This window comes from Pipistrellus kuhlii, unplaced genomic scaffold (genome assembly GCF_014108245.1).
Source record: "Pipistrellus kuhlii isolate mPipKuh1 unplaced genomic scaffold, mPipKuh1.p scaffold_m20_p_86, whole genome shotgun sequence".
Lineage (NCBI taxonomy): Eukaryota > Metazoa > Chordata > Mammalia > Chiroptera > Vespertilionidae > Pipistrellus > Pipistrellus kuhlii.
The window spans coordinates 183,178-210,672 of record NW_023425591.1 but is presented as its reverse complement, the minus strand read 5'-3'; the positions used below and the strand labels follow the sequence as shown (position 1 = coordinate 210,672).

Here is a 27,495-nt window from a genome sequence, read left to right as displayed (position 1 = left end):
GTACCTGTAGAGGTGAGGCCCCCGTACCTGTAGAGGTGGCGTCTCCGGGGCAGGTCCTCGGTGCTCAGGAAGTAGCTGTGGAGAGGCAGGTGACAGGAGTTAGTGGCTCCAGGGAAGCTGTGGCCCCACAGCCAACCCCCCACCCGGTGCAGACCCTGCTCAGGAACCCCCATTCTGTGGCTTCAGCAGCACTGCGCCCAGCTACATTTCCGGAGGGACTAAGCCTCTGCTGATGGGAGGTCCCACACCTGCCCGGGGGTCCCGCACCTGCCCGGGGATCCCACACCCGCCCGGGGATCCGCACCTGCCCAGGGGTCCCGCACCTGCCCGGGGGTCCCAGACCTGCCCGGGGTCCCAGACCTGCCCGGGGTCCCAGACCTGCCCGGGGATCCGCACCTGCCCGGGGGTCCCACACCTGCCCGGGGGTCCCAGACCTGCCCGGGGTCCCACACCTGCCCGGGGATCCCACACCTGCCCGGGAATCCCGCACCTGCCCGGGGATCCGCACCTGCCCTTGGGTACGCACCTGCCTGGGGATCCCGCACCTGCCCGGGGGTCCCGCACCTGCCCTTGGGTACGCACCTGCCCGGGGATCCGCACCTGCCTGGAGGTCCCACACCTGCCCAGGGTCCCGCACCTGCCCGGGGGTCCCGCACCTGCCCAGGGGTCCCAGACCTGCCCGGGGTCCCGCACCTGCCCGGGGATCCGCACCTGCCCAGGGGTCCCACACCTGCCCGGGGGTCCCGCACCTGCCCGGGGGTATGCACCTGCCGGGGGTACGCACCTGCCCGGGTTCTGTCTGGGCCCTGGCCCTGCAGGAGGTTATATCCTGTAAAGAGATTCCACATCCAAACCCAGGGGCACATGACCGCCACCCTGGCCCCCACACCAGAGCCTATGGGCAGGTGCATATCCCCGGGCAGGAGCAGGGATCCCCGGGCAGGTGTGGGACCCTGGGGCAGGTGCATACCCCCGGGCAGGTGCAGGACCCCGGGCAGGTGCGGATCCCCGGGGCAGGTGTGGGATCCCTGAGCAGGTGCGGGACCCCCGGGCAGGTGTGGGACCCCCGGGCAGGTGGGTACCCCGGGCAGGTGGGTACCCCGGGCAGGTGTGGGACCCCGGGCAGATGGGTACCCCGGGCAGGTGGGCACCCCGGGCAGGTGTGGGACCCCGGGCAGGTGTGGGTACCCCGGGCGGGTGGGTACCCCGGGCAGGTTTGGATACCCCGGGCAGGTGGGTACCCCGGGCAGGTGGGTACCCCGGGCAGGTGCGGGACCCCAGGCAGGTGGGTACCCCGGGCAGGTGCGGGACCCCGGGCAGGTGGGTACCCCGGGCAGGTGTGGGACCCCGGGCAGGTGGGTACCCCGGGCAGGTGGGCACCCCGGGCAGGTGTGGGTACCCCGGGCGGGTGGGTATCCCGGGCAGGTGTGGGACCCCCGGAGGAAGGCCATCCCTGCGCCCCCCCCTCCACCCCCAGCCCAGGGCGCCGCGCACTCACATCTTGCTCCGCTTCTCGTCGTAGGCCAGGATCTTGGTCACGTCCCAGTCCCCCGACGTGATGGAGTGGATGTTGTCGCTGCTGCTGTTGGGCTGCACAGACCGGCTGTGAGGAGGGCGCGGCCCCACCCGCTTCCCTCCGGGTCCCGGCCCCTCAGGTGCCAGGAGCGGGGAGTCCCCACACCTGTCTGTCCTGGGAGTGGCCACCCGCCCACACCCTTCCCTCGGGCGTCCGTGCGTCCTGCTGGGTGCTGACCACGGCGCCCTCCCACCCGGCGCGTCTCGTCGCAAGAGAAGAATCAGAGCTCCCTGTGCTGCTGGTACTGTTTAACTCTGGTGCCTTACTGGTGGATGGAGAGGGAAGAGAGAAATATGGGCAAGTGGGTGGGAAAGGTGGAGATAGAGGAGGGAAGGAAGGAGGGAAGGAATGGAGGAGGGAGGAGGGAGGAGGAAGAGAAGGAAGGAAGGAGAAAGGGAGGTGGGAGGCGGAGGGAGGGAGGAGGAGGAAGGAGGGAGGAAGAGGAGGAGGAGGAGAAGGCAGGGACTGGGACTTGCCTGGGAGGAGGACACGGTGATGTGGTAGAACTTGCCCTGCCCGCCCTGCGGGATGGCTCTGACGAAGAAGAACTTCCGTCCGTCCCTGGAGAACAGCGGCTCCTCATTCTGTGGGTGACAGCGACCCCGTGAGTGCCGGCCACGGCTCTTGCTCCCCAGAGGCCGAGCCGGGGCCCTGGCCGGCACACCGAGGGCCTTCGCTACCAACCCCTAGTCCATGTGCAAGCACGGACGCTGTGCGGCCTGCTGTTCCCTAAGACGGCCGGATGTGGGGAGTCAGAGGGGACGTGCCAAGTGCCCCACACACGGCGGGGGGCTGGGGCCGGCCCTCAGGCCGCCGGGCCGGGGGTCCGCCTATGAGGCCTGGAACCGGGGCATTCTGCAGAATTCCTCTGGGGCCATCAATGACCTCTCCTAAGGAGCTTAGAGCACCCCCACACCTGATTCTGCCTGAAAATGAACCCTATTTTCTCCCTGTTGTTTTCTATTTTTTTATTTTATCAAATCCAGTTTACACAGAATAGCTGACCAAGAAACAAGAAATAGCACACAAGTACACATTGTACCTGCCCCCGGAGCACCGTGCCCGCCCCGGGAGCACCGGGTACATCACGGGAGCACTGTGCCCACCCCGGGAGCACCCGGTTTATCCTGGGAGCACTGTGCCCACCCCGGGAGCACCGCGCCCGCCCCGGGAGCACCGGGTTCATCCCGGGAGCACTATGCCCACCCCGGGAGCACCGCGCCCGCCCCGGGAGCACCGGGTACATCCCGGGAGCACTGTGCCCACCTCGGGAGCACCGAGCCCGCCCCGGGAGCACCGGTTTCATCCCGGGAGCACTGTGCCCGCCCCTGGAGCACTGGTTTCATCCCGGGAGCACTGTGCCCGCCCCGGGAGCACCGGGTTCATCCCGGGAGCACTGTGCCCACCCCGGGAGCACCGGGCACATCCCGGGAGCACTGTGCCCGCCCCGGGAGCACCGGGTACATCCCGGGAGCACCGTGCCCGCCCCGGGAGCATCGGGTACATCCCGGGAGCACTGTGCTCGCCCCGGGAGCACGGGGTTCATCCCGGGAGCACCGAGCCCGCCCCGGGAGCATCGGGTACATCCCGGGAGCACTGTGCTCGCCCCGGGAGCACCGGGTTCATCCCGGGAGCACCGAGCCCGCCCCGGGAGCACCGGTTTCATCCCGGGAGCACCGTGCCCGCCCCGGGAGCACTGTGTCCATCCTAGTACCCGTTCTAGAAAGTTGTGGGAGGAAACCACCACCACGTGCTCGGTGTGCTGCAGCATGGCTTCTAATGGCGGGAAGCTGATGAGAAACAAAAGCAGGGTCAGGGACATTCTCAGTTGTCCTGGGAGGGAATTCCCGGCTAGATTCACAGCCAGCTGCCAGGTCTCCACCCCGTCCCCCAAAGCTAGCAGCACTGCTCAGCCCCCACCAGCCCCTGTGGGTGGCTGTCACCGTGATGGCAAAGGGATTTTGGTATAACACCATCTCAGCTCTTGGGAGCTCCAGTTGCAAAGTTTCCACAATGAACACCAACCAGCTGGACGTCACGCACATTTTCTGACCCAAGGGGTCCCCCTCGCGCGGGGATGAGCGTGAACCGGGTGGGGCCCCAGCTGGCGGGCAGGCTCAGCTCCCTGCCTCGAACAAACCCGTGCAAATCCGGGTGCCAGAGAAATAAGCTAACAAGCGATTAAAATGACATTTAATCTCCAGGAACCTTTGCTATGAAATGAAACCTTTAACCTGCAAACATTTATTTTCTCATTTAGAGGTGGGAGCGTGGCATTTACAAGTGAGAAAACTGGCCGGCACTCGGGCTTTTCGCACGGACTCTGTTTGCCGAGGGCCGGCTGGAAACCCCAGCGGTGCCGGTGCTGCTGGGTGTGGACGGAGGGACCACATGCTGACCTGACAGGCTCAGGGGAGGCCTGCGTGGTGGTTGTGCAAACCTGGAGACCTACAGTCACCACAAAGAAAGCTCTAAAAATTAAACTTTAACTGCAAACGGCTACAGTGGGCAGTCATGGCCCAGGCCAGGATTTTCCCTGACAAAGTTCAACTTGGATCTTTCCTGAGCCCATTGCCTTTCTGCCTCTAAAACAACACATCTGTGAGGTGTCTGGGTAACCCCGCGGGGCACACCACTGGCACCGGGACAGTCCTCTCGGTGACGGTTACCAAGCTAACGGCCGGCTGCTCCGTGCTAACTATCCCGCACCACCTGCGTAAGAGGCATGTGTCCATCATTCCCTTCACCCTGTCCCGGAGGTCCCCGCCTTGCTCTCTCCCACCTCCCCGATCTATGGCCAGTGGATTTCATGTTCCCCTCCGACGGGAACTTATAAAACAGGCTGTGACCCCCCGTTCTCCGGAGCACCAGCTCAACGCGCAGAGGCTCTGCTCCCGGCTACGGTGACAGTGCAGTTCCAACACTCACACAGGCTTTCCAGCCTGAGTGGCGTGCAGGACAACACGGGAAGGATGGGCACGCTCGCAGGGAAAACACCGGGGATAAGAGGAACGAAGAGTTAATTCTGGGCCGAAGTGCTGTTTGTACTCTGAGAAGGCGTCGATCAGGGATGTCATCATATGTGGATCACGGAACATTCCGCGGTGGGCGGGGAGGGCCGTGGCACCCGGCTCTGACCCCTGGGCTTCGGGAGCATCCCTGGTCCCTGAGCCACGGAGTTCATCACGTGATGCCCGGCCGGCCCTGTTCAGAGCAGATCTATGCAGAGCTGAGCCTGCGGGAGGTGCTGGTGGCCTCTCTGCCAGTTCTCCCCACGGTTCAGCTCCACGCGTCTTGGCCAAACGTGAAATCGCAAAACCGAGACCCCGGTGAAGAAAGAGGGTCAGAGATGGGCCTCCAGGACGGACTGTGGTCGAAGGCGATGGCCTGGGGCAGGGCTGCTGGGGAGTGTGCCTCCGGGCGCTCTGAAGGTCACGGACAGCGGTGACAGGTGAGTGTGGGGGAGAGGGGCTGCCTCTTCCTCCGGAATATTCCCACAGAAGCCATGGGATGGAGCACACATTTGCCTCTGCTTGTTGGCTCGGGGAAGCTCCATGGGGCACTGCCTCAGGGGGAGATGGGAGGACAGGCGAGGAGGGGAGGGTCCGATGGACGCCAGGTGCCCTAGCTCACCTTGTTGCCCTGGCAACGGGTATCTAGCAGACAGTTAACTGAGCAGACCCGGGTCTGGGAGGTTGCCACGAGGTGCCAGACTCCAGTCCTCTCCTTAGATGTCCCTGTGCCTGGGCCAGCGGGCGGGGGTGTGTGTGTGTGTGTGTGTGAACGCCTTTGTGATGGCCGCAGACAGGCGGCAGGTCCAGCCGCAGGCGTTCCTCACTTGCCTTCTAGGCCGCGGGGATGCGCATCGTCGTCAGCTGCCTCCGGAAGGGAGGTCAGGACGCGTGGTTGGCACTGATCTGTTCACCGACCTGGAGCTGTGTGAGGGGCCGGCTCGCTCGGAGGGAACACCGCCTCCCAGCCCCTGCGTCTCCACTCTGACGCCCGGCCACCGCCTGGCCCGGCCGGATGGAGGCGCCCGCCTGGCCCGGCCAGATGGAGGCGCCCGCCTGGCCCGGCCGGATGGAGGCGCCCGCCTGGCCCGGCCGGATGGAGGCGCCCGCCTGGCCCGGCCGGATGGAGGTGCCCGCCTGGCCTGGAGGGATGTAGACGCCCCCCGCCTGGATAAAGTCTCACGGTTTGCTCCATAAAAGCATGTGCTTTCACGTTCACACCATAAAAGCTGGTTACATCTCACGCTCCTTCCCGAGTGCTGGTGTGATCTGTGTGGGAAGCTCTGGCTTCTCAGGTCACGTCCAGGCTGCCTGCTGGGTGCTGGGCTGTCTCCCACTGGGTGAGCAGCCCGGCGGAGAGTCTGTACCACAGGCTGAGTGCCTGGGTCCCTGCAGAGCTGAGGATGGGTGAGCGGAGGGGCAGCTCCCTGGCCTCTGGGAAGGTCACCTGCCGTGGGGTGCTCCGCCTGTGGGGGTGCTGGGATGGGAAGCGGGGCACCTGGGACCGACGCCCACAGCCCGCTGCCTGGAGCAGAAAAGGGCAGACGTATCGCCCTCGCCTCCTCCTGTTCGGACACAGACTGCAGCCACGGGGCTGGTCCCCACACTGCACCGGGTCACACCTAAGCTCTCCGGCATATTTATGGTGACCCCGGCCCCTCTGAGGGCACCGCTGCTCTCACTGCCCTCTGCTGGATGTGCTGGAGCTGAGGCTCCAGCTGGCTCATCTTTTAAAAAGCTGAGATGAAATCCACAAAATAAAACTGAAAAAAGGGAACCGAGCGGCCAGCTGGTGTGGCTCAGTTGGCTGGGCATTGTCGTCCCATGGTCCAGGAGGTCGCTGGTTCGGTTCTGGTCAGTCAGGGCACATGCCCGGGTTGTGGGCTTGGTTCCCACTAGGGAGCATGCGGGAGGCAGGAAAGGTGAACCAGGCAGCATTTAGTGCCTCACAGCGCTGTCCGTTCTAGTCCCAAAGCGCTCCCGTCCCCACATCAAAGCCGCCACGCAGTGCGGGCCCAGCCCTTCACAGCCTCCCAGACAATCCTGAGCCCTTTTCTGTTCCTGAAACCCCCTGTTCTGGCCATGTCACCGGCGTGGGCCACAGGGTCCTCGTGCCTGGCTGCTCTCTCCCGCTCAGCACGATGCTCACGGAACCGGAACAACCCAAAGCCCACCAGAGCGGAGCCAGGGGGTGGTCACACAGGCCGCGCTCAGCGAAGGGGCCGACGTCTCTGAAACCCACAGCGCCCGCACGTGCCCCCGACGCATAAATAGTAGCTGGACACACAACCGGACAGACAGTGGTTTTCTGGCCTTCCTTTCTCCCCTGGCGTTGGCTGATGGAGGAGAAATGCCGTGACGTTACCGTGGTCTCTACTCACACGGTGGTCCAGGTGTGCTCACACGGTGGTCCCAGCCCAGCCCAGCCCAGCCCAGCCCCAGCCCAGCCAGAGCCCAGCCCCAGCCCAGCCCAGCCCAGCCCAGCCCAGCCCAGCCCAGCCCAGCCCAGCCCAGCCCCAGCCCAGCCAGAGCCCAGCCCCAGCCCAGCCCAGCCCAGCCCCAGCCCAGCCAGCGCCATGGTGATACCAGGCTCCCCTCTCTCTTGTGCTGCATTTGTTCCAGTCGTGGACATGGCACTCAAACTTGTTCGTAGGAAAACCACCGTGGCCATCGTGGCCATTCGCTTTTGGAAACGATGGCAGGGAACAGACATGGACACATTTAAAGGCAACAGTGTCATGTCTGAGGCACCACCTGGGACAATAGACGGGAAGCTGGGGGATCGCAGGCCCACAGACAAAGGAGGGCAGAGTGGGCCCTGCGGGAATGTGTGTGGAGCCATGTGGGCTGGGATGCTGCTCAGCCTCCACCCCCCTTCCCACACACACACGACAAAGGAGCTCCTGGACCACATTTCAGACTGGGATCTGGCGTGAGCTTCCCCCAGAATTTCCAGTCTTCCTCCCGCTCGGCAGGGTAAGAGGCAAGTAACCCCCACAGCGCCCCCTGTCCTTCCTAACGCCAGGTGTGAAAGGAGAAAAATAAAGCAGAATATACTGATGTTTCAGGTTCTCTTTTTTGTGTAAGTTTAATACACACACACACACACACACACACACACACACACACACACACTAGAGGCCTGGTGCACAAAATTCATGCACTGGAGGGGGGTGGTCCCTCAGCCCAGTCCCTCCTGCCATCTGGGAGCCCTTGGGGGATGTCCTACTGACGACATCCAAGGAGAGTGGGCCTAAGCTGTCAGTGGAATGTCCTTAATGCTGCTGCACAGGCGGGACAGGCTCCCACCACTGCCACTGCGCTCGCTGGCCGTGAGCCCCCTTCTGCATGAGCGACGCTCCCCCTGCGGGAGCACACTGACCACCAGGGGGCAGCTCCTGCATGCGCATGTGCTCCCTGGTGGTCAGTGGGCATCATGGGGACTGGTGGTCCGCCGCTTGGCCGATGTGCATACTAGCCTTTTATTATACAGGCTATTCTTGTTGTGGAGTGAGCGTCTGGGCCTCCCTGCCTCCGTGATCTCCAGCGCCCAGAGCCCTGGGAGGGGCAGGGGCGGGGAAGCCGGAGGGGGGCTGACGTTCGTCCCCAGGAGGCTCGTGCTGAACCCCAGCGGCATCCGCTGCAGTGAGACCACGGAACCACGTGCAGAAAACAGAACTATGGCCCGTGTTTCATTTTCTTCTTTGTGGATCCACCATTTTTAATTCACCCAAAGGGCATCCTGTCCCTGAGACCTTCCGTCTCACCAAACACTGTAGGCTGCCAACAGCAGCGGCTCTCAGGCATCCTCCTCGGAGCCCGTTCCAGGAGAGCGAGGGCCATGAGGGAGCAGGCGGGCAGGCGGCCGCACTCCCCAGGCCACGCATGCCTAGCACCTGCTTGGGCTCCCTGGGGTCCTGGTGGGACTCACTCGTGGGATAGTTACCTGTCTGTGGAGCCAGGCTTCACTTTCATCCTCGTGTTTCTGAAACGAAATGAGAGCATCAGAGAAAGGCCTCGGGGCCACTGCAACGTCCATGACCGCAGAGAGAAGCAGTTTGCTTCCCCTGTGCCGGGGCTGCCTTGGCAAGACAGCACCGGGCCACACCAGGCCACGGCTCAGGACCAGGCCACGGCTCAGGACCAGGCCACGGCTCAGGACCAAGTCACGGCTCAGGACCAGGCCATGCTTAGGACCAGGCCATGCTCAGGACCAGGCCACGCTCAGGACCAGGCCATGCTCAGGACCAGGCCATGCTCAGGACCAGGCCATGCTCAGGACCAGGCCATGCTTAGGACCAGGCCACGGCTCAGGACCAGGCCATGCTCAGGACCAGGCCTTGCTCAGGACCAGGCCACACTTGGGTGAGGCGGTCTCATAGTGTGGCTCAGAGCCAAAACCCAGTGCCCCAAATAAGAAATGTCAGTCTCCCAGCTCTGAGGACAACTCCATACAGGTAGGAGTCCTCTGGAAGAGGGGACACTTTCCGCTGGGTGCTCACCCCTAACCAGGCGTGTCCCCGTTAACGGTCACCCCTGACCCGGCATGTGCTGCCTGCTTCAGGAGTTTGTGCCTGCACCCAGACGTCATGGGACACATCAGCTCTGAGGACAGCCCTGGCACGGAGACACTAAGAGGGCTTAAAGAGTAAATGGGACGTAGGCTACAGAATGCGTGGGGTGATCCTAACCGCAGGCCAAACACATCCCCAAACTGTGAACCGCCCTGGTGCTGCCCGGCCTCCGGGCGCCCGGGGCTGCTGGTGGCCATGGAGCTTCGGTGTGGACACTCCCGGGGGCACAGGTAGAATTAGGAGCAATCCCAGCTTCCTGGCTGGGTGTTCTCCTCCCTCCCTCCCTCCCTCCCTCCCTCCCTCCCTCCCTCCCTCCCTTCCTTCCCCTCAGCGAGCCCACCAGAATAACCTGGATCTGCTCACAGTGATGTGCCAACCCAGGTAACCCCGGCCTGGCAGGGGGGGGCGGGGGGGGAGGAGGGAAGGAGAGGGTAGGGAGGGACTCAGTCTCAGCACAGACCCCCGCGCCTCACTTAGGCAGTGCTGTGTCCCTCTGCAGTTGGGAAATGAAAATTCAAGGCCAAAGGAAGTGCATCAGCTGCAGACACTGAAAGAGCCAGCCTGGGTGTCGGCAGTACTGCAGCCACCCACCAGGTGGCACCGATGCAGAGACTTGGATGCAGGTGGCCACCTTGACAATAAGCAGCTGAGCGGTTTGCCTGCAGGGACCCGGCCCAAAGGGCCCCCGTGGCCTGCTGAGGCGCGGCCCCTGCCCAGTGTACCTTGGTGCAGACGCCCGTGGTGGCGTCGCAGAGGGTGAGGATGGACACGTTCTGCGCCCGGCTCAGCCAGTTCACGGCGACCTTGGTGTTGGTGGCCCACTTCACCATGGTGATGTAGTATTCCCTGGAATCACACAGCACACGGTGAGCGCATGGCAGGGGCCACGGGACCAGAGACGGCCAGCCGGGCCCAGACATCGGGGCCATGGCTGAAGCACGTCAGGGGGGAGGGGGTTCCCAACTCCGGTGGGAGGGCCCCGCCGGCACTGAGGGAGCTCTCCCGTGGTAGCCAGATACCCAGACATGTCCGCAGGCTAATCCGGGACAGGCCCAGGTGCCCGTGAACTTGGTGTGACAGCCTAGAGGCCACATGCCCGAAAACACCACGGAGCTCTGAGCCAGCAGGAGGGATGGCTGGTGACTGATTCCGTTACGCAGAGCCCTCCAACACTGGGACTCTGTCTTAGGGGGAAAGTACATTTAAGAAGAAAATAAATGCACAGGAGAATATTCTCAGGTGAATTTGAAGAACGTTCTAGAGGGCACTAACACGTCTCCCGTTGCTTACCCTGCAACCCCTAGTGAGGCGGCCCGCAGGACGGCCTCTGTGTCCTGCAGACCCTTGGCCATGGAGCAGCAGGACGGCTCCCGGCCTCCCCGCTGGAAGGCGCCCTGGCACATTTCACAGCCGCGTCCACCACCCACGTTCACAGAAAGGCCTGACCGGCCCGGGGCTTGCCCTGCGCCCGCTCCCCCGGAGAGCCAGTGCTGTGCCGGCCTCCATCTACCTGCTTGTTGTCAGGGTTTTAACCACTTCACCTGCCCCGAGAGCCGGGGAACTGGCCGCCGGAGGGCAGGCGGGCACTGCTGGGCCGTGTCCTCGAACTCGGAGAATGTGGCGGGGGTCAGGCAAGGGGAGCCTGTGCTCGCGGTTTTCAGCTCCGGGTGTCCGGAGTCTCTGAAGCACCGTGTGTTGTGTGTGTCTGCCCCACGAGCCCAGGCTTCGGGGGTCTGGGCCGCTCCCCGTATTTCCCCACAAACACGGGGATGTGCTCAGGCCTTAACATCACCTCTAGGCCCAGCCTGCTCCACAGGGACGACTTCGTATGGGAATCATGTCCCAAATGGCGGAGTCCCCGCAGGGCAGACGGTGAAGAGGCGGGAGGCGGGGAGCCGAGAGGCTGACTTGCTCACTCCACTCCTCAGGCCACTGCCTGGGGCGCCGATGTCCACACCGAGGGTGGCGTGGTCAGCGGGCACTGCACCCGCTCCGTCAGCACAGTCCACCGGGGGAGGCCCGGGGGACAAGGCACAGCAGCCCCCAAGCAGGCGCCGGGTCTCCAGCTGAAGGGAGGCGGCAGCCGTGGACACCAGCGCCGGGCCGTGGCTGAGCCGCTCGGCCAGCCGGCGGGGCCTGTGCTTCTCCCGCCCGCTCACTGCCCTGCCCTCCTGGGGGCACCAGCCAGCACCCACCACGGCTCTCCCTCCTGGCGGCACAGACACCATCAGCCCAGAACTCAGACAAAGCCATTCCACAGCGGCCGGAGGGAACGCATCAGCCCAGCGAAGTCGGGCGCCGGGCCCAGGCTCTGCTCAGCGCCCAGGAGAGCGGCCATGCAGCACCCACGCAGGAGAGGGGCGAGGCCTCCCGCCGCCTGCGGCCGGACGTCAGGGTGGGCTCTGTCCTTGGGGAGCTCAGGAGGTCGTGCAAACATGCGACGGAGGAAACCACATGGAAAGCAGGCGAGGAGAGAGAGCCTGACCTCTGGGGTAAGTGAGGCAGACGGCAGGCATGCTCCCCCAGGCCCCGTGCCCGTGGGCACCGCTGACACGTCTGACAAAGGACAAGTCTGGCAGCTCAGTCTCTCCCCGGTTCTGGGCCTGAGGCATCTAACACCCTGGCGTGCCTTTACCAGCAGGACAGAGCGCAGCTCCGTGACGAGCCGCCCCTGAGGGCAGTCACGGGGAAGGCACAAGGGACAAGCGCAGTGCGTGAGAAGGTGATTTCTAAACCCATTTGTCCCCATCTGCTCTGAAGCTGCTACCAATCTGCCCGCACAGCCTGAATGCAACTATACAGTCCTTATCAGGTGATAAAATAATATAAAATAAAAGAAATATTGGTGAATATTTCATAGAATTATAAACTTTGAGTAATTTTTTCAAGGACGATTAAAGACAAAAACACAACTGATGAAACAGAAAGACAGCGTTTAAGAGAGAGGACGGCAAACACACTATGTTCCTAGTCGTGGCCAAGCTTTCAAAATCATGACCATCTGGGGGAGAACTGGCTGATCACAAAAAGCGCTGGTGGCAGGGACCTCACCCGCATTGCTCACTTTGCATCTTCAGCACTTGGCACGCTTGCCCCACGTAAGTACTGAAAGAAGCCGCTGAATTCTAATAGGAAGAGCAAGGAGCTTCTTTTCCACGAGGGGCTCAGCTAATAAAGTAATTCTAAAGTTTATACATAAGAAGAAGTGACAAAAATGGCCAAGATAGTCTTTAAAATATTCTAACCCTCATGAGGGGGTGTATACAAGAAGCTGCTAATGCTACAGTTTGGCCCTAGACTTATTACTCTTGTAAGAATAAGCAGGTCTACAAGCCAGTGAACAGCCTTAAATCATAATGATTTCCATAGGAACAGAACAGTTAATATAATTTAATCTCTCTATATAAAAGCCTAAGCAACTGGCTGGTAGCTATGACGTGCACTGACCACCAGGGGGCAGATGCTGAACGCAGGAGCTGCCAAGCAACAGCAACTTTGCAGGGTGCCTCACACTCTGGGACCCCCCGGGGGATGTCAGACTGCCAGTTTTGGCCCGATCCTGCAGCCAGGCCCAGGGACCCACCTGCTTGAGGGACCCTGCTCACTCTGCAGATGCCCTTCAAGCTCTGGTGCCGCCCCAGGTGTGGCTGGCCAGGGAGGGACTATGGGAGGTTGGCTCCAGGATGTGTCAGGCCCATCTTGCCTCGTCCCACCCCGCTGGCCACCTTCTGATTAACTGTTTTTCAGTGTGCATAGATCTGTGCACTGGGCCTCTAGTATTTTATAAAAGTGTCAGACCAAATCAGTGGGGAAAGAAAGATTTATACAACCAATGGTGCTGGAAATATGGCTTAATGATAAAAACAAAACAAAACAAAAAACAAAACAACAAAACAAAACAGACAAGCAAATAACAAATAAGTACGCATTTCTAGGGAAAAAATCTCAAAAGAAAATTTACCCAAATGCTTAGCAGTTCGTGGGATGGCAAGTGGTGATCATTTCTATGAAGGGGAGATTCCTTTTTAAACAAGAAGGTCATAAGGAGAAGCGGGAGGTTTCCCGCATAAGCTGGCGGGTTTATCGTGTTTGTTAACGGTTCCTCTCTGTGGACACCTAACTGTGATGATAATAAAGGACTAGGCAGGCATGTTCCCTCACCCCTCCTCTGCAGACAGAAGAGCGGCGAGCGACGAGGCTGGTTGAAAAAGCAGCACCCTAAAATCCCTGCACAGGGGGACCCAGAGAAAGTTCTGGGGACTGGAGGTCTAGGTACTGTATCATGCAGCCGAGAAATGTGTCCAACAGGAATTTCAGCTGACAGGCTCTGAATGAGGAGGTGATGAATGAAAACCCATTTGGATGTGTTATTTCAAAATCTAAACAGCTTTGGAACAAGGAGATAGGTGATCCGCAGCGGAACAGGCATCGGAGGAACAGCAGGCCACCAGCAGCACTGGGTTCCAGAAGCAATGGTGCCTACCCACTAACCTGAGGGGCAATGGTCTTCAAACTACAGGTCTGCATACTGCTGAAATTTCCAACAAATGTGAGAAAATGACGACAGCTTTTTGATATTCAAGAATTCCAAAAGTTTGCTTCCAACCATCCCTTCTTAGGAAAACACCAATTGATCCTCACCCTCGGGTGGGGGCGGGGAGGGGGATGTTGGCTCATGAAGCAGCGGGTTCAGGGCTCCAAAAAACGCTCCAAAAACGGGGCGTCATGGACAAAAAGGGCGATTCCACTGGCTGTTTCTGGAAAGATGGAGTCAGTGCGCCCCCTGCTGGACACCTGTGGTAACCCCACGGCCCTTTGGTCCAAGGTGAGATGTGGGACTGTAGGACTGGTGTCCCTTTGCCAGGACACCCAGCTCAAACACGGAAAACAAGGTAATTACCGTTTTCTGGGGATGTTCACGTTAGCAGTAAACACCCCGGGGTCTGGGGAGACCAGGCCCCTCAACAGCCATTCACTTGTCATTGCTACTTTCTAACGTAACTGGGGCGCAAACCTCATCCGTGGGTCGTCAGGGGGCGTCATCTCCAGGTCGTGGGTGGGCCCGTTCAAGCCGATGACGTGCAGCGAAATGGTGGGGTTCTCACAGCCGGCCTGGAGGGTGAGAGGCAGGACGTGAGGCCCTGTGTGTGGTCCTCCCGCACACCCCGGCCGGGGCTCAGAGCTGAGAGCAAAGCGTGCTGAGGCAGCTGCTCCTGCCTGAGCCGACCCTTCTCCTGGCCGGAGCCTGCCCCCTCCTCACTGAGGCCCCCCCTCCCCACTCCCTGCCATCACCAGGTGAGCTCCACTCCATGGGCTTAGCCACTGGGAGTGGGAAACAAATAGACAAGGAGAAGGAGAGAAAATTCTGGAAGTGGAGAGGATGGTGATGACGGTGTGGCCCAGCGGTAGGGAAAACCCTCTGTCTGGGCCAGGGCGCCGGCAGGAAGGGGAGGGGACTCTGTGGTGTGGGGCCGTCAGCAGGACTGTGGGTGTGACTGATGCCCTCGCTTCCTTTGCTCCCAGCAGAGGGAGAAGCTCAGGGGGAGGAGGAAACCCGCCCTAAGACACAGCAGAGGCAGGTGGCAGCTCATGGCTCTGATTTGGGAGAAGCATCATGGGGCAAAGAGCAGCTGAGTTCTGTGGTCAGAATACAGTGACTTTCTATTGAAATATGAAATCTCACTCAGTGATCTGGGGTTTTATCAACCTGACTTCTGAGCACCTGTCCCAGAGCTCACTGTAAGACCAAGGCCCTCACTGTAAGACCAAGGCCCTCACTGTAAGACCAGGGTCCTCACTGTAAGGTCAGGGTCCTCACTGTCAGGACAAGGCCCTCACTGTAAGGTCAGGGTCCTCACTGTAAGACCAAGGCCCTCACTGTAAGACCAAGGCCCTCACTGTAAGACCAGGGTCCTCACTGTAAGTCCAGGGTCCTCACTGTAAGGCCAGGGTCCTCACTGTAAGACCAAGGCCCTCACTGTAAGACCAGGGTCCTCACTGTAAGTCCAGGGTCCTCACTGTAAGGCCAAGGCCCTCACTGTAAGGTCAGGGTCCTCACTGTAAGACCAAGGCCCTCACTGTAAGGCCAGGGTCCTCACTGTGAGGCCAGGGTCCTCACTCCTAGATTAGGGCTTTCTCTGGGAAACCACTCCAGCTGTGAGTGATCAGATGAAGGTCAGACAGCCGGGCTGTAGAGTGTGTGTGAGTGTGTGTGTATGTGTGTGTGTGTGCATGCATGTGGATGGGTTAGAGGCTGGGCATCATCCAGCACGCTTTACTTAACTTATCCAGCTGTCACCCAGGCCCTTCCACGGGTTTGGTGAATGACAAGCTGGAGCCGGAGTGAAGGGATTCTGTCAGAGGCATATCCTGGTCACACACTGAGAGCCAGGTGCCTTAGGATAGGAACACGGCAGAGCTCTGGCCTTGGGACCACACGTCTCCACCTGGGACCTCGCTAGACAACAGCACACTTTGTTTTTTTTTTGTTTGTTTTGTTTGTTTTGTTTTTTTTAATAGAGGAAGGGAGAGAGAGAGAGAGAGTTAGAAACATCGATGAGAGAGAGTCATCGATCAGGTGCCTCTTGCACACCCCCTACTGGGGATATCCCCGCAACCAAGGTACATGCCCTTGACTGGAATGGAACCCGGAACCTTTCAGTCCCCAAGCCGACGCTCTATCCATTGAGCTAAACCAGTCCCGGAAACAACAGCACACTTTGGAAGGGCTAAGGAATGGGTCTGTCCTACCAGCTGCTATGGACGGAGTCCGTGTTCTTCCCGAATGAAAACGTGAGGCCCGGGCCCCTGGGCTGGGTCTGCAGGTGGGGCCTTTGGGAGGTGACCGGGGTTAGATGAGGCATGAGGGTGGGGCCCCATGTTGGGGTTTGTGTCCTTAGAAGGAGAGGAAGACACCAGAGTGCGCTCTCTGCCGCGTGAGGACGCAGGTGGGAGTGGCCGGCTGGAACCTGGAAGAGGGTTCTCAGGAGAGCCCGACTGCATTGGCGCCTCCTTAGACCCCAGCCTGCAGCCCGCGAGGAACACGTGTCTGCTGAATGCCGTGTTTGTTACAGCCGCACGAGCTGACTGAAACACTCTGCACCTGGCTGGCCTCATCTGCATACTACCTATCGTCCCTCCTACAAAAATTCCCCGCTGGCACGTCCAGGGTGTCTTGTGTACAGCATGTGGCTGCACCCCAGGGCCCTCTGATGGCGTGGGCAGCTGAGGCTCAGGGCTAGTTGGCCCAGGTGGGAAGTGAGCGCTGTCGCCAGGTGGGCGCAGGGGCAGTCTAGTGCAGCGCACGGGTAGCAGGACAGCTGCCGTGTGTGTCCACTCTCTCCGACCGAGCAGGCAGGAGAGGTTTGGGCATCAGTCCCCCTGTCCGTCCCTCCGCCCCCACTGGCACTGCGCTGCTCCCGTTTGCTAACAGGAGAGGTGGGGTGCTGGCCCCGTCCCACCCACCATCTCCTGCTGGCTCCTGCTGCCGGCAACTTGGTGTGGGAAGCAGGTGGACACACTACCAGTCAGAACACAACCAAGACCTCAGCCCACTGTGGACCCGGGGCTGGCAGACAGTCCTGCTTCTCCAGAAACAGACCCTGAAAGGGATGAGGGGGTGTCTGCGGTGTGAGGGTTCGTCACCTGGAATGAAGCTTAGACACAAGGTTAACACAGCTCAATTGTTTAAAATAAAGTAGCTTCACCAACAAATTGAACTCAGCACGCCACGTAGGGGAAGTCATTCAGCCTGCCTCTGACTGTGTGCTCCGCACCGTCTGTGTGCCCAGCCCCATCGTGGGGTGGCTGGCTGGGGGCCGAGGGCGCAGTTTGTTGCTGTGGCGTCTCACCTACCTTGGGGTAGTGGTAGAGCTTGCCCGTGGGGTACACGGCACCCGTGTAGGCTGGGAGCTCCATGACGGGCACGCGGGAGTCATTGATGGTGGCATAGGCGAGCCTCGTGCCGTCCGGAGACCACCAGTGGGCGATGTGGGTCTTCAAGATCTCCTCTAAGGGGGAACAGATGCCAACAGTCAGCACGCGGAGCAGGTCCACTGTGAGCAGGCACGGCCACGAGCTGCCAGGAGATGTGAAGCCCGACACTGCGCTCTCCAGCCTCTGCGAGGTCCCCGATCCTGCATTTGCCCCCATCCACAGGGCTCACACACCAACCTGCCCATCGGGGCCTGGCTGAGCCGAGGCTGACCCCGGGACCCGGGACACAGACGTGAGCCCCTGAGCCTAACAAGCGCTCTTTGAGCTGGATTCCTATTTGCTGAGGGGGTGGATCTGAACAGAACCCCCTCAGAAGGAAGTCCGTAAACGCTGACGCAGGCACAGCCAGGCCGACCCACGGGAGAGAGCCGGCTGTGCTGGAGGCTGAGCCCAGGACACCCAGCCCAGCTCCAGGGGACGCTTAGGGGTTCATGCCCACTGTGTACACACTGTGTGGATGTCACTGTAAATATACTGAGTGGACATCATGTGTATGCTGTGTGTATACTGTGTGTCTATCATGTGTACACTGTGTGGATACCATGTGTATCCTGTATGCATACTCTGTGTGAACTGTGCATATCCTGAGTGTATACCGTGTGCATTCTATGTGTATACTATATGTATCCTGTATGTATCCTCTATGTATATTATGTACCGGTATATCCGTGTATATACTGAATGTATACTCCTTGTACACTGTGTATATCCTGTGCATATATCATATGTAACCTGTGTGTATACTGTATGCATACTGTGCATATCCTGTGTATATTGTGTGTAAACCATGTATATACTGTGTGAATACTGTAAGTATACTTTGTGCATACTTTGTACATCCTGTGTGTATACCATGTGTATACTGTATGTATGCTCTGTTCATTATGCATATATCCTATGCCATAGCATGTGTGTCCTGTGTGTATACCATGTGCATGTATATGCTGTATATATTGTGTGTATCCTCTGTGTATCATGTATATAACGTGTATCCTGTGTGTTTGTAACTCTGTGTATACTGTGTGCATACTGTGTATATCCTGTGTGCATAGTGTGTGTGTCCTATGTGTATGTATGCACTGTATATATTGAAGGCATCCTGTGCATATCGTGTGTATCCTGTATGCATACTCTGTGCATATTGTGTATATAATGTGTGTATACCATGTTTATATTGTGTATATCCTTATTCATGCATACACACAGACTCCCTCGTGCACAGCCGTGCTAGTGTGCCCCTCGCCTTTGAAGGCAGAAAACAAAATGGTCCATTTCCACCAGAACTGAGACGGACGCTGAGTGTGAGATTTCCACCAGGAACGCTGGTATCCCACCTTCCCCCAGCATCTTGGCTACGAGAGTGTTAACCACGGGTGAGCTTTGTAGGACTGAGAGTGATTCCAGGGAGAACAGTTCTGCTGTGTTTTTTAAGCTGAGAGAACACACCTCCCAAGCAGAAGGTCAGAACCCTGGGGCCAGCGGCTCCACTGGCACCAACCAGCTCCTGGTCTCGGGACCCTTTCGCGTACACGGTCTGTGCACCGAGTACACTCCCTCCCTCCAGGCTCATTTAGAGATAATGACCAATGTAATCCCACAAGCACATAGTGGGAGGCCCATTCTGTGGCAGGAGAGTGGGAAGGCAGGGGAACTCCTTCACAAGTGAACAAAGGAACTGAGGGAAATAATTAAACAAGATCAAACCGTCTGAGCAGGTTACAGCCGGCTAGTGAATCCCAGTTTCTGTCTTCCCCAGGCAAGAACTCTTGGGAGCTAGTGGGTTACACACTCCAGACTGCCCGGGGCAGACCAGTCTGGTCCAGTCCCCCTTTAATGGCGGCCTCTTGATGTGCACATCTTGGTGAAGCAGCGTACCGGAGGCCACGGCTGGAGAGCCAGTGAACACCCTGCCCAGCCCCCCTGCAGGTTCCGAAGGTTCCACCGGCCACAGGAAGAGAAAGAGCCTCAGACAAGGACCTAGTGCCTCTAGCTGACCACACCCACGCCTTGTCACGCTGCTACTTTTCTCCCAGAGCGCGGGGACCCCACGAGACCCCAGCCAGGGGAGCATCAGGCAGTGGCGGTCTGTCCCAGGCTCAGCTGCACCCGCCTCCAGGGCCCCTTGCTCTCTGACTCTCTGCTGTTGCTTCTTCTGCCTGAGCTCTTCCCTGCCTCACTGTCCCAGCTTTAATAAACAACCCTCCTGGGTCAAGTTGTCAGATCTTTCCTGCATGAAGTCAAGGACGCACACACGGCATGCAGGCTGGGCCCGGGCCGTCCGGGAACAATCCCAGGGACTGACATTGGGCGTTTATTGTGGTGAACCAGCTCCGTGTGCCCCTAATGACAGAACGGCCACTGAGGGACTGACCTCATGCTAAGAAAGCAGAGTGGGTGCCAGGACCACGGCCGCACAACCGGAACAAGCCACAGGGGAAGGGGGCAGGCAGCGGGCGGAGGCCTGGCCGCCTGGCGGGCCGTGACCTCCCAGGGCCCAGGGCGCTCCGGTGGCTGAGGCTCTGGGCCATGTTGGGAGGTCCTGCTGCTGTTCTTCCTCCCAGCCAGAGGCAGACTGGGGACCTGACTGAGGGGTGGTATGTCCTGCGTCACGGCCGTGTGAGAGCGTCTGTCGTTGGAGAGACTTCTCAGTGGGGTCCTGTGTGCTGTGGGACCGGCAGCCGAGCAGCCAGGACTTAGACCCTCGTTCCGTCACCGTCCCGGATACTTCCTCCCCGCCTGAGCCGGGCCTCCGGGCTGCCAGCAGCCTGCAGGGGCCCACCCAGCGGCACCGGCTTGCAGACGCACAGGTGACTGTCACTGCTCAGGAGAGTCCTGTCCACCAGGGGAACCTCGCTGTGCCGCTGCCCACCCGCACCCAGGTGTGGGCACACTGCTCAGGGAACGTGGCTTCCTAGCCACTTCCCTTCCTCCTGGATCCCTGATGGAGCCCCCCTGCCCCCGAGGGGCCACCTACAACAAGTATTCCTCTGAGTGGGGCCCAGAGAACCCCAGGGAAGCCTGGGGACCCAGCTTTTGGTAGCGGTGCCCCGCCCCCCTCCACACAGAGCCACCAGGATTGGTTGGGGTCGGGGAGGGCACGCCCCTCTTCTGCCAAAGCCCTGTGGATGGCTTTGGGGTGCCTCTGGTTAAGGACGAGTCCAGAGGCCCAGGAGGCTGGGGGAGAAGATGCTTGATGTCTCTGAGGGCCACACCCAGGTTCCCGGAACACAGGCCGTGCATGGGACGAAGTCTGGCTGCGGAGAAACCCCAGCTGGTTAGGGACGCATAGACAGGACTGGAAGGGAAATGGAGCTGTGAAGGGCGTCGGGGGCTGCCCCCGGGTAGGCACACCTCATTCTTCTGGGTGAGGACAGGAAGAGGGGAGCCACAGAGCGAATCCTCGCAGGCCTCCCTGCCACCTGGCCACACGCTCTGCTGGGCCGGCTCAGCCCCGGAGCGGCAGACACCGTGGCTGCCTCTCTGGTCCCTGAATGGCACGACGCTGGGCTGACAACACGCAGAATTCCTGTTGCCGTCTCGCCTGCTGTTCTACACTGAGTCCCCTCCCCGTCGTTGGCAGGCCCCACACACCCCGCACCTGGGTGGCCGGTCAGGAACTCTGGCCCAGACACGCGCTGCGATGCAGCCTTATGCAAGTGGCTTAGCTTTTTGGTGCCTCAGTTTCCTCATCTGTGAGATGGGGATGACAGTATGGACCTCGCTGGGCTGTGGCTGAGAGCTATGTAGTCATCACACATGAACACACGCGTGCCTGTGCTCTGTACATGCCGGAACCTCTCATCACCACGCCTGGGGGCAGCTGGGGTCCGCAGATTGGCAGTCACCGGAGGGGACAGAGACACTCCCTGGAGCTCGGACCCACGGCCGTGGTGGCCAAGAGGGAGTCACGCCCTGCGCTGGCTCAGTCCGGAGAGCCTCACCCCCCAGCCTCGCGGGCCTCCCCCTGGGGGTCTGGGAGGCGGAGGAGAGAAACAGGGCAATGGCCACGTTCTCTCTGGGCCCGAGGATTCCGGTGCCTCGGGCAAGGAGCCCCCAGGCACCGGGATCAGACAGGAAGCACTTCGGGCTGGGCCGTCGTCCATTTGGAAAGCATCTGCGAAAGTTTCATTTTTTTTTGTGAGCACACTCCCCCACTCAGCCCTCCTTGCCTCCTGCCTCCCAGGCCTCAGCTGAGGGCAGGGGTACTGACTTAGGGAGAAAGGGAGGGAGAGAGGGAGACACTGAAGGTCTGCCCTCACCTCCCATCACACCCCCGCACCCCCACCCGCCACTGCCGCCCTGGACAGCCTGGGAGGGTGCCTGCCCAGGATGGAGTTCAACTGCCACTGTCCGCGTTCCGGGTGCTCCAGCCACCTGAGCCGCTGGCCAGCCACCTGGATTTTCTGGTTTTGAATTTACCTTTATCGTGGAAGGCCTTACAGATGTCCCCTTTTCCCTCCGCTGACCCGCCACCTGCCCCTGGCTGCCCCAGCTCAGGGCCACCTTCACTTCTGATCATCAGAGCTGGTGAGAATGGAAGTAGGAGGGTGGGGCAAAATGCTGACTCACACTCGGGAACCCCACGGTGAATCCCTGGTGGAAAGCACTTGGCTGTGACCACCCCCCTCGGCCACAGGTCCTGTCCCTCCCCTCCAGTGGGTGAGCTCCAGCAGCTCCCCTGAACCACAGCCCACCCAGGCGGCTGCCGCGTCACCTTTGGGTCCCCCCTTCCCCCCGGAAGGAGTGGACTGTGGAAAGGCTAGCCAAGAAGACATTGTCTACACCAGATCATCCGTCCAACACTGCCCTCCGCGGCCGCCGTGTGCGGCTGGGCCAGCCTGCCTTCGTGCCCTGATCCGACCTCGCAGAGTTTTACATTCAGCTCCTAAAACGTCCAATTTACAGAAAGGAGACTCGGCATTAATTAATAACCTATTCAGGGATTAGCTTAGTGTCTTAGTAACATGTGTAATCAACCTCGTAGTGCTTTCTGCTTCCCGCAGACCGTTCTCCTTTCTGCCTGGCATTTTGCCAAAGCTGCTCATTGCGAAAGTTAAAATGATTGCGACTCTGAAACTGGAATTTTAATTGGAGAGTGACTGAGCCACCGGGAGAAACAAGCCTGTCTCCGCAGGGTTTCTTCAGAGGGCTGGCTTCGTGTCCTTTCTGAAAGCCAGCGTTCTCGCCAGGAAGCAGAGGATGCTGGGAATTACATGGAAGCCTGTACAGGTGTTAAGTTCCATTTCTTCAGTGACATACATGGCGGGCGAGCACCGAGGAAGCTGGTAACAGCTGTCCCAGGGCCTCCAGGAGGTCACCTCCCGCAGGAGCCGCTCCGCACAGCTCTCGGAGCGTCAGTGAGAACGCGTGTGAGACAGTGTGTCGAAGCGTGTGCCTTGGGCAGGCCTCGGGCTCCCAGGGTCTGTCTTTGGAAGAAGGGAGCCCACTGCAAGTCACAAACCACCCCCAGAAACCGTCTCTTATCAACTGGATCCCGTTGCCCATTCCTGTTTGTCCTGTTGTTTGGCCTCCACACCCTGACAGCAGGGCAGCTCTGGTTCTGTGTGAGGGGGAGGGCCGTGTGCGGCCACGGGACCTGCCTGCTGTCTGCGGGGCGTGGGTGGAGAGGCCCCAGGAACACAGATGGCAGAGCCGGCAGCCCCCGAGCTCAGGCTGAGTTATTCTACGGCGTCCTGATTTCCTGGGGGAGCAGCCAAGGCCTCGGACTGGACATGGCTACAGAGGCGAGGTCACTGTGCATGGGGTGTGAGCTTCATCCGCTCCCCGTCCGCACGCCCCTGAGTGGGCAGCCTTCTCACACACAGGTGACGGTGGCTGGCTGGGCGGAGCACGCCTTTCCTTTGAGAAGAGCTGGTGGCGCCTGGGGTGGCAATGTGAGGTTTGAAGGCAGGCCCTCCCTGGCTCAGTGGGGGGTCTCTGCTGTCAAGTACAGCAAAGCCCTGGCCAGTGGGGCTCAGTGAATAGAGCGTTGGCCCTCAGACTGAAGGGTTCCAAGTTCAATTCCAAGATACACATCGGAACAGAACACAGACAGCAAGACATGCCCTAGTTGCAGGCTCGGTCATGCAGGAGGCAGCCAATCTACGGTATGTGTCTCTCTCACATCAATGTTTCTCTCTCTTCCCCTCCCCTCAACTCTTTAAAAATCAGTGAGAAAGAATACCCTCGGGTGAGGGTAACACACACACAGATGGAGTGTTAACACACACACACACACACACACACACACACACACGGAGATACCAGTGCCTCCTGGGACCTTTGATTAAGAACATGACCAAGTCCCCGCGCCACCCATTCATTCCCGGTGTGTAGTCTGAGCACCGGACTCTTAGGGGGACTTTCCACTCACAGAGGCTGGTGGAGGTTTGGAGTCTGGGTGGGACCCAGAGGCAGAGGTGAAGCCTGGATGGGAAGGGGGCCGGCTGAGCTCAGCTCAGCTCCTTTGGACACAATCAGGAGCCCTGTTCCACCTCCAGCAGGCGCCCCCACAGCCCCAGTCTCCAGCACGGCCCCCCACAGCCCCCCACAGCCCCAGTCTCCAGCACGGCCCCCCACAGCCCCAGTCTCCAGCACGGCCCCCCACAGCCCCCACAGCCCCCCCACAGCCCCCCACAGCCTCCCACAGCCCCCCACAGCCTCGGCCTCTGGCAGGCACCTGACACACGGCCTGAATGGAACTAAACTGACATGACAACAGCCAAGGTGGAAGCCCACTCGTCATCCACACCGCCCACTGTCTCCCTCGCCTTTGACGTGTTCCTGACAGACAGGCCGCAGGATGCACCTGTGCTCCCTCAAGTCCCCGGCTCACAGGCCCAGACGGTGCCACCTTGTCCCGGGACAGCCAAGGCACCGCCTTTCAGAAGCGCCGAGCACCAGGAAAGGCCCCCGTTCAACAGAGCCTCCGCCTCGTCGGGCCCTCCCCACGCCGGCCCGCGGTTCCTCCCTCCTCCTCTCTCCCCGGTGGATGCTGCGGAGTGAGGACTCTCAGCCAGCCCCGTGTCCTCCGAGCTCCACCACAGGCTCCGGGGCCGGCCGGGCCCCTTCTCCGTCCGCTCCTGTGAGCCATTCACAGAGGAGACAGCGGAGGCCCAGGACATTGGGAACGCGCGCACAGGACGGTCAGAGCCTCGCTCTGTGTCATGCCCACTCCAGCTAGGAGGAGGTTGGACTGGAGACGTCAACAGGAGCCCGGTCACGACCAGGAGCCCGGGGCCCAGAGGCAGAGCCTGGCTCAGGCTCCGGATTCCTGGCTCGCTGCCATTCCCAGGACAGGGCGGCCTGGCCAACCAGGAAACCGGGTGCGGGCAGGCCCAGCTACGCTTCCCGCAATCCGGCAGCTCCGGCCACTGCTGAATCTGCCCGAGTGACATCCATACCGCCCATTGCCACCTTTTAATGAGGCGGGGTACACATGGGAACAGAATGCAGACAGCGAGACAGCGCAGCTCCCCACACCTCGGGGCCACACACACTGGAGAGAACCAACGGCCCCAGAACTCTGTGTCTGGGGAAATCACAGAGGACACAAATAGCTGACCTGGCGGATTGGTATTGGAAAGAAATAGCCTTGCTCTAAATGCAGAAAACCTGGTTTGTTCCCACTTGCATCTGCTGCCTTTTTCTGCCACTACATATCGTATCCGAGGTGCGGAGAGCAGGATCAAATGGGTGAGGGGGGTAGGGCACCAAGAAAGAAACTGGCAGGGCTTCAGCCAGGAGGCCAAGGGGCGGCTGCCTTGGATGCAGGCAGCTCCCTCGCCGGCCAGCGCTGTGATCTGCACAGCACTCACCTGTTCCCTACCTTTAAGAGGACCTGCCAGTTCCACAAACCCTCACTGAGCTCAGAACCATGTGCTCGGCCACCACCAGGGGGCAGCGTGCTCCTGCAGCCAGCATGCAGTCCCTCCAGGCGCTGGGAGCTGACACGCTCGCTGCCCAATGGCTGCTGTTACTTGTACACTGCGGATGGAAGACAGCAGGTGCTTCTCTGGCTGGAGACGCGTAGCGGGACTCTCCCAGAGGCTGCTCCTGGGGGTGGGCGGCCCCAGGCCTTCGGTGGTGCCCAGCTAACCGGGCCCGTGGGGACCCACGGGGAGGACTAAGGACGGGCAGATGGCTCCCCGCAAAGCCACCTGTGACTCGAGGGCAACTCAACCACATGCCAACCAAGAGGCAGGTCACCTGTTCCCTGACGTGAAGGGCAGCAATGCTGCTGGAGTCAGCAATGTGGCGGGCAGAGTACTTAGTCCTCAAACTGGTTACGGTGGGCTTTGGGCAGCTGAGCTGAAATCGGTTTCCCGAGTCTGTCTCTGACCTCTGCCTGTGCCCTTCTACTCTCTCTGCCCCTTACCCTGTCTCTTCCTGTGTGTCTTGCTTTGACTCTCTGTCTTTGTCCCTGTTTCTCTCGCTCTCTGTCACGCATGCGCGTATACACACACACACACACACACACACACACACACACATACACACACTCTCGAATGCTCACGCCCTCCCCATCACTGGCTGAGCACCCTGTGTTTCAGTGTTCCCTGTGCTGGGAGGTCTCGGGAGGAGCAATCAGCTCCTTTTCCCGTCCTGGCACCCTGAGTCAGGGTCTATGAAGGATCCTCTGGGAAGGTCGCTCCCTGGTTTCAATCCCCCTTTCAGCTTCCTTTCCCCTTAAAGATGATTCCTCCTGACTCAGTACACCGCCCTAGTGAAACAAAGGCCCTTCTGTAAGACCCAGCGCAGAGGGCGTGCCCCACCCCACCAGGTCCCGGAGGCGCAGGCAGAGGAACCAGGGACAGCAGCCTGCCCCCCGGGCCTGCAGACTCAGCCATGACAGCTCGCCACGCCCCACTCCTGGCTTCCCTGGCTTCGAACCGCACCACCACCCACAGCACGCTGGGCCCCGGAGAGTCCACGGACCGTAACTCAGCTCAGGAGGAAAGGGTTTGGGGAGGATGGCCAGGAGCTGGGTCTGTTCTTATGTGTGTCCCAGAGACTCGAGATGCCCCCACCCTCACCTGAGCCCCCTGCACGCAGGGCGGGAGGCCAGGACGGGCAGCGGCGGATGTTGGCTGATGTGGGCGGCTGCATGCCCACCTCCGAGCCCTGGTGGACGGGCGGGAAGCCTGAGACGTTCCCAGCCTTCCTGGTGTGTCACATCCCCAGGGATGTGATGACTCGGCGGGATGGGGGGAGTGGAGGGGGGTGCCACAGACTTTGTCTTCACTTTCTCCTGGTTGTGCTGTGAGCCTTAAATGGGACAGCTGTGTCGAGCCACACTCCTGGCCTCCCCGCCACCATGCTGCCACACTGCCACACTGCCATGCTGGAGCTGGGGGAGCCTGGACACGCACTGGCCCCTCTTGAGTGGATACTTAAAGCATGAGCTCTCGGGCAGCTGGGTTATGCTTGCTCGGTTTTCCATAGTCCAGTGAAGCACCCCAACTTCTCTTTCAGGTAACTGTCAGCAACACCGCAGTAAATATCAACACAAAGCAGATTGCTATTGTAGATCATGCAGGGAGAACAAAGGGTAAAATATTTTACTGCAGCAGTGTTTGACTATATTCTGTGTAGTGAGAAAACCTAAAGTCATTTTCAAGGTCCACCATTTCTTACTTCTTTTCAGTTGGGTCAAGTTTCCAAGCTTTCTAAATCTCCATTTTCCAGCTAATGAAAAGAAAATAGGATTCCACCAAGTCTCCTATCTACCTAATTCAGGACTTCTGTGAGGGTCAAATGAGATGAGGCACATGAAAATGCTTCACAGACATTTGGTTAATGTGTGAAATGTTTGCACCTGGCTATAAAGCAAGTCATGTTCCTGGGCTAAGAAACTCCAAGGAGGCTAGTTGCTAGGAGAAAGATGGCCGTTGCTACTTGCTATCATTACCTGGCACCTACAGGGACCATTTCCAGGCTGGCTATGGGGTCTTGGCAGGTTTGGCTGTGATTTGGTAGGCTGTCATTCCAGGGTGGTGGCAGGGCCTGTGTCCCACGAGAGGGAAGCCGAGTGTTGCCTTGTTGGCCAAGTCTGTGCTGCTGTTTCTCTGTAAATAGCAAGTATGCATCATGGCAGTTCCTGAATTGAGCGTCTACCTTCTGGTGGTCAGTGTGCACCAGAGTGACTGGTCGGACAGTGGAAAGGATACTAGCATATTAGCCATATATATTTATATATATAGATTGTAGTAAACCTAGAGGCCAAGCCCTGGAAGCCACACTTAGAGCTTTCAGCAACTTTCACCGGGAAGCTGTCTCCGGTGACAGCCTGCGGACCGCACCACACAAGGTGGAGGGGGGAAGAGATGATTTCTGTGCT

General features: G+C 59.9%; 1 protein-coding gene across 1 annotated transcript in view; it reads right to left on the bottom strand.

The window, feature by feature from the left end:
• DPP6 (dipeptidyl peptidase like 6) overlaps nt 1–27,495 on the bottom strand; it is a 223,780-nt gene that overhangs the window by 31,384 nt on the left and 164,901 nt on the right. Inside the window, exons 9-15 of the mRNA XM_036425830.2 lie at nt 17,016–17,170; nt 14,176–14,273; nt 9,884–10,007; nt 8,534–8,572; nt 2,053–2,160; nt 1,499–1,590; nt 28–75 (exon numbers count right to left, since the gene is read on the bottom strand). Of these exons, the coding sequence (XP_036281723.1) occupies nt 28–75; nt 1,499–1,590; nt 2,053–2,160; nt 8,534–8,572; nt 9,884–10,007; nt 14,176–14,273; nt 17,016–17,170 (664 nt within the window). The remainder of the gene's footprint in view (nt 1–27; nt 76–1,498; nt 1,591–2,052; nt 2,161–8,533; nt 8,573–9,883; nt 10,008–14,175; nt 14,274–17,015; nt 17,171–27,495) is intronic.